This window comes from Oncorhynchus kisutch, unplaced genomic scaffold (genome assembly GCF_002021735.2).
Source record: "Oncorhynchus kisutch isolate 150728-3 unplaced genomic scaffold, Okis_V2 scaffold756, whole genome shotgun sequence".
Lineage (NCBI taxonomy): Eukaryota > Metazoa > Chordata > Actinopteri > Salmoniformes > Salmonidae > Oncorhynchus > Oncorhynchus kisutch.
Window position 1 is genome coordinate 107,751 of NW_022262701.1, and position 6,101 is coordinate 113,851.

At 39.0% G+C, this 6,101-nt stretch overlaps 1 protein-coding gene across 1 annotated transcript; it reads right to left on the reverse strand.

The window, feature by feature from the left end:
* Positions 1–386: 386 nt before the first annotated feature.
* On the reverse strand, positions 387–3,160 carry LOC116361861 (uncharacterized). The gene is made up of 3 exons (XM_031816179.1): positions 2,638–3,160; positions 2,340–2,472; positions 387–1,043 (listed from the first exon to the last, which is right to left on the reverse strand). Exons 1-3 carry the CDS (start codon positions 2,772–2,774, stop codon positions 693–695), a joined length of 621 nt encoding a protein of 206 aa, XP_031672039.1. The 5' UTR covers positions 2,775–3,160; the 3' UTR covers positions 387–692.
* Between the last annotated feature and the right edge of the window lie 2,941 nt (positions 3,161–6,101).

Sequence of the window (6,101 nt, forward strand, 5' to 3'; positions counted from 1 at the left end):
ATTCATCACACCTGCAGAAAAGGGATTGAACCATAGAACATTAAATGATTCACATTATAATTGAACTCAATTCTGCTTTTCTTCTGTTTACTACTTAATTTCTTAACTTTTCTATAAACTTTCACTTTGCAAGTGTGGATTAGGTTGTGTAAATAAGTGGGACACATCCCAATGTTGATGCTTTGAATAATTTGCTTTGTACATTTAAAAAAACATGTCTTATTTGACAACAAAAACAGAGGGCGCTCAACCAACGTTGAGTTGAGGTGCAACCAAATATTTGAATCATCATAGAAAAGGAAAAAGCCCAACTCTTGCTCACTATAAAAAATGCATTGTTTTATTCAAGCAAGGTTAAAAGATTAACGTTTTGGCCTAGTCTTTGACGATATGCAAGTTCTATCTGCCCAGTAAAAGGGTGACCCAGACTCACCCTGGTTCTTGAGGGTTGAAGACAGTGAAAAATGATCATTAAGTAAATGGGACTTCTCAATTATTGAATACAAATCTTGACTTGAGGATTAGAGCAGGCAGGCTGACTTGCTAGGCCTGAAAGCCCTCTGCCTCTACCTCTGTGTGGTTCATCTCAACTAAGAGCTTGTGTGGGTTGTCTTTCTCTGTGGGTGTGAATCACTATGACCTCTCCCTCTGCCTGCCATTTGGCTGATCAGAAGCCATCTGCTCTTTCTTGCTCACATGAACAGGAGGAATGGCCTCTGGGGTAACCTCCTCCATCTATCTAATGCCTCTTCCACCTCCACTTTCTGGCTGTGTTTGATTGAGGTCACTCGTTCTCTCTTCCTGGGTGTTGGATAGTTCCTCCTCCTCTGTGTCTTTGTGAGGGTGGAGGGAGTTATCCTGTTCCGGCGCCCTCTAAGGGTGTGCATCATAAACTCTTTCGGTGTGTTGAGGGGTTCAGTGGTTTTGGAGGGAGTCTGAAGTTCGATCTCTAGCGATAAGTGTAGGGGCTGTCCCGTGGTGGTGTCCCCCTCCCTCCAAAGGAGGAGCAACTGAGACATGTGATGAGGCCAAGGAAGATCACTCTGCAAGGACGGGATAGGACACATCACAACACTGCAGCTCATTCATATTCAAACACACCTCAGAGTACGGACACAAACATGGACGCCCCCCCCCACACATAGACAATGAATTTACCTGTACATATCAGAATCATACATTCTACCCCCACAAGTATTGATCCCCCACCTCAAACATGTTGAGTCAATTCCAGATGCTGGAATGCAGGTGCAGTAGGGCCAAGTATGTAATGATGTGATACCCGTGTACCCCATATCTGACCAGGTGAATCCAGGTTAACGCTATAATCCCTTATGGATGTCACTAGTTAAATCCACTTAAATGAGTATAGATAAAGAGGAGGAGACAGGTTAAAAAAATATTGTAAGGCTTGAGACAATTGAGACATGGATTGTGTATGTGTGTCATTCAGAGGGTGAATGGGCTAGACCAAATATTTAAGTCTCTTTGAACAGAGTATGGTACAATTTTGTGTCAAGAACTGCCATGCTGTTGGGATTTTCACACTCAACACTTTTCCCTGAGTATCAACAATGGTCCACCACCAAGGGGGGGAAACTCAATAGGAAGGTGTTCTTAATGTTTTGTTCACTCAGTGTAGATCATTCCCTAGCATATACTTTCATTTGTATGCGTACTGATACTGTAAATACAAAAATTATATTAATGTTATCTACAATATATTATAATACCGTAAGCCACCCTGCTGCAGGGGCATTTCCTCCTACAATTTTGAGCTGATTTTCTTCACTTTAGCAATATTTTGTATCTTTGTTCATTTTCACATTTATTGTGTTTGGAATGGCACTGTTACTACAGGAGATGATGCTATCATAAAGTATTAGATGTAAGTATGTAGGATAATTACCCATAATGCTCACTGACAGAATTTCCTAGTTCTGACTTGAAGGGCCATCTATGATGTAGGGCAGGTCAGTAACCAAATGATTTTACTGTGCCCAGTCGCACACAGACTTTTATGGTCACACAAGTTGCCACCGGTGGATTCAAAATGAGTAGCCTAACAATTATTTACATGGCCCCAGGTACATTTGCAACCAAATTATTTTTCTGTGAGAAATCAATAATAGTTAAACACATAGGATAACAGTCAGCAATTGACAGTGAGCAATGAGCAAGATAAGCATAGACGGGAAGTTGACAATAGCTTATTATTAGTGTAAATTAATCAGATCCAATGATTTACCGCCCGTAGGGTGGGGTACCGCTAGTCATCGTTATTATAATGACCATCTCAATCATTATCACCATACCATCATAGACTTATTCTTCTGTACCTGAGACTCATCTGACACTACCTTAGACATGGCAGTCTGCAACTCAATACACTGCCCCTGCATGGTGTTCAGCGTCCCCTGCATGTGGTTAATCGACTGCTTAACATCGTTCAGCAGGATCTGAATCTCAAGCCTGCAAGAAATCAGGTGGTTCAACACACTGAGATGACGAGAGGCTTCAGACCATGCCCATTGGACCATCTTTAGGATTCGTTCTCACTTAACACCAATCTAATTAGGAATGTAACTTTGTGCAGAAGATGTTACTATAGTGTTATTTAGAAGAGAAAAAGTGTACTTTGTCAGGCGCCAAAAGGATGACGGCATGTCTCCCTGCTCCAGTGAGCTCTGCTGGCAGGTCTTTCTCACTGTTGGAGGAACAGGAGCCAAATTGGAGGGAAAATATCTATGGTTGTTCATCAATGAAACGTTCATGACATAATGGGGATTGTCCTTCCCTGTGAAAAGAATAACAGCTGGGGTTTACTTTCTCACTATTAGATAATGTAATACAATCTTTAAACCCATCAGAAGTGTAGTGCTTACCTCCATTAAAACATTGGTCCATGTTATTTAGGCTATAGCTTGACGCATATCCTTACCTTGGACAAGCGTATCCAAAAGGCCTGTCCAGTCGTGCGTGAAGATACCTTTAGGCAGATAAAAGCGCGGTACGGGTTGAGACACACTCGGTAATGTGAATCTGTAACACTGATATAAAAACACGTTTTCATTTATAATTTACACTGTAGAATGACCTGCAAGCCAATCAGAATCTAGTTTTAAACAACACTGTGGGTTCCATGGAACGTCACAAACATATTAGGCCACTTGCATCACAGATTACAGTCACTGAACATGGGTTTAATAGCTATAATGGCTATATGTACACTATATGCACATCGTATTGAATTGAGATTACATTTACTGCACCACTGTAATTATGTAGCCTAATCCTATGGGGATCATATGTGAAATGTCAGAATCATGGCACATGAAAACATAATGAAATTGACTGCAGATTATAAAATTCACTGTGACACAATATCCATGTAATTCCAATTAAATTACGTTGAACCAACGTGGAATAAACATTGAATTGATGTATGTGCCCAGTGGGAAGTGATCAATTCGAAAAGATTGAATACATACAGTATTACAAAGAAAGAGATACAAAAATTGCTTAGAAAAGCTTGAAAAAGTCTAATTTCCCCGGGCCACTCAAAAGTCAAATGTATGTACGCATTACAGTACATCGCTTTGGATGAAAGCGTCTGCTTTCAAATCCCTGACTCTCACACATATTTACAATCTCGCAATGTTTATTTCTGGGAGCAACTTCCAAAGAAGCTGAGAAGTGAACCATCAATGAGCCAGCTACAGGACAACATCGTCCGCATCCTCACGGCTAAAATCAAAGAGAGCGCAGATAACATCATGAATTTGGTGTAAAAGAACACTGTCAGTATCGTTAACCTGAAGAAATCGATTGATTTCAGTGCTGAGGAAGTAAAAACTCTGAAGCAGCAGAACGCAACATTGAACATTCAGGTTGAAAAGCAGGAGAAGAAACTCACTGAAATGGAGTCAAAAGGTAAACGAGAATGACCGGTATAGTCGGAGATGGACTCTTTCGAATTTATGGAATAGCAGAAAAATCTGACAAAGAACATCAAAGCAAGACATTTGCAGGGCAATAGGAGGAGCGATATGTTGTTGCAGGTTCTCTGGATGTAGTGCACCGCCTGGGTAGGCTGAGAGATGGGGAAAACAACCAGCCACCACGACCAGTGGTCATGAGATTCATCTCCAGGACAGTGAGGGACATGACATGGAAAAGTGCAAAGAAAAATGACTATTTAAAGAAGAACAACCTGAGGTTCAAGGAGGATCTGACAGCATTTGACAAAGAAGCTCAGAATCGTCTGTGGCTGGATTTATCAAGTGAGTTGTGCAGGACTGAGTTTTATTTGCATCTGATAAAACGTTATATTTCTTGAGGAAAGAGCATTGTTTGTGTGAGCCAAACTTTTTGTTATATATATATTTATTTTATGGCAGGGAAATTCACACTGACACTTAATGTTAGCTTGATGGCTATTACTTTTTACCAATTTATGGTACAATGTTATTTGCAATTGTATAAATATATATAGAGAGAATTTAGGTCACCCACTTGCGTGGTGCAAAGGACTGTTTTTATTTGCAACTAGTAAGAACTTTTCTTTTTGTGAGACCCTGGTTCATGTGAACGTATACAAGTTTAATATTCTTCATCTAGTCACTGTGATAGTAAATGTCCATTTCTGTTTTTCTATTAATGCCAGGTGAATCGTAATATTTTTAAGAGACAGGAATGAGGTTTCTAAAGCAGTTTCCTGTATTGAAGACTTTTCCTTAGTTTCGGGTTGGAAAATGAATATCAGTAAGTCAGTCTTATTTCCATTCAAGGATTGTGTTTTACAGGAAGTATTTGATATCCCAATTAAAGATAAGGTTACTTATATTGAAATTGTTATATGCAAGGATGAAAAACAAAGGACTGAATTGAACGTTAACTAATTGAACCTCGGGTTGATGAGAGATATTTTGTTATACGGTCGAATATTATTATCCAAAGCTGAAGGGTTATCCAGATTGGTTTATGTCTCGCTGTCACTTGACTTACCCCCTAAAATTGTAAAGGACTTAGATAAGATTACTTATAGTTTTATTTGATGTGATATCCACAAAAATTATGTGGATATATTGAAGCAACATCTCAAGACATCAGTCAGGAAGTTAAGGCTTGGTCGCAAGTGGGTATTCCAAATGGACAATAACCCCAAGTATACTTCCAAAGTTGTGGCAAAATGACTTAAGGACAACAGTCAAGGTATTGGAGTGGCCATCACAAAGCCCTGACTTCAATCGTATAGAAAATGTGTGGGCAGAACTGAAAAGGCGTGTGCGAGCAAGGAGGCCTACAAACCTGACTCAGTTACACCAGCTCTGTCAGGAGGAATGGGCCAAAATTCAGTAAACTTATTGTGGGAAGCTTGTGGAAGACCAACCGAAACGTTTGACCCAAGTTAAACAATTTAAAGGCAATGCTACCAAATACTAATTGAGTGTATGTAAACTTCTGACCCACTGGGAATGTGATGAAAGAAATAAAAGCTGAAATAAATCATTCTCTCTACTATTATTCTGACATTTCACATTCTTAAAATAAAGTGATGATTCTAACTGACCTAAGACAGGGATTTTTTACTAGGATTAAATATCAGGAATTGTGAAAAACTGAGTTTAAGTGTATTTGGCTAAGGTGTATGTAAACATCAGACTTCAACTATACCTAGAAGTGCACACTATTCTTATTATTTTTTAATGTATGTATATGGTCAACTATACAACTTCCACTACTACTACACTACTACACTTTATATCATCCAATAATATATAATGAAAAACACTCAACATGAAGAATTTATGCAATTATGTTAATTTCAAATATTTATTTAGAAATATAGATTAGGTGCTCTTCTTTTTATAGCAGGAAGTAAAGGGACTGGACAAGGCTTTGCCTATAGCTGAAAACATCCTGGAAATGAGCGAACGCTTCCTTGGTTTCTTCTTGGTGGAGCATACACTCTCTGTTCGGCAGGTTTCTTGATCATTGACAATTGCTGGGGGAAAAAATGTAAACATAACATTTTCTTTAACTGACCCTAGTTAGTGTGAAGAATTAGTATTGCATTATTATTATTTAAATTGTAATAT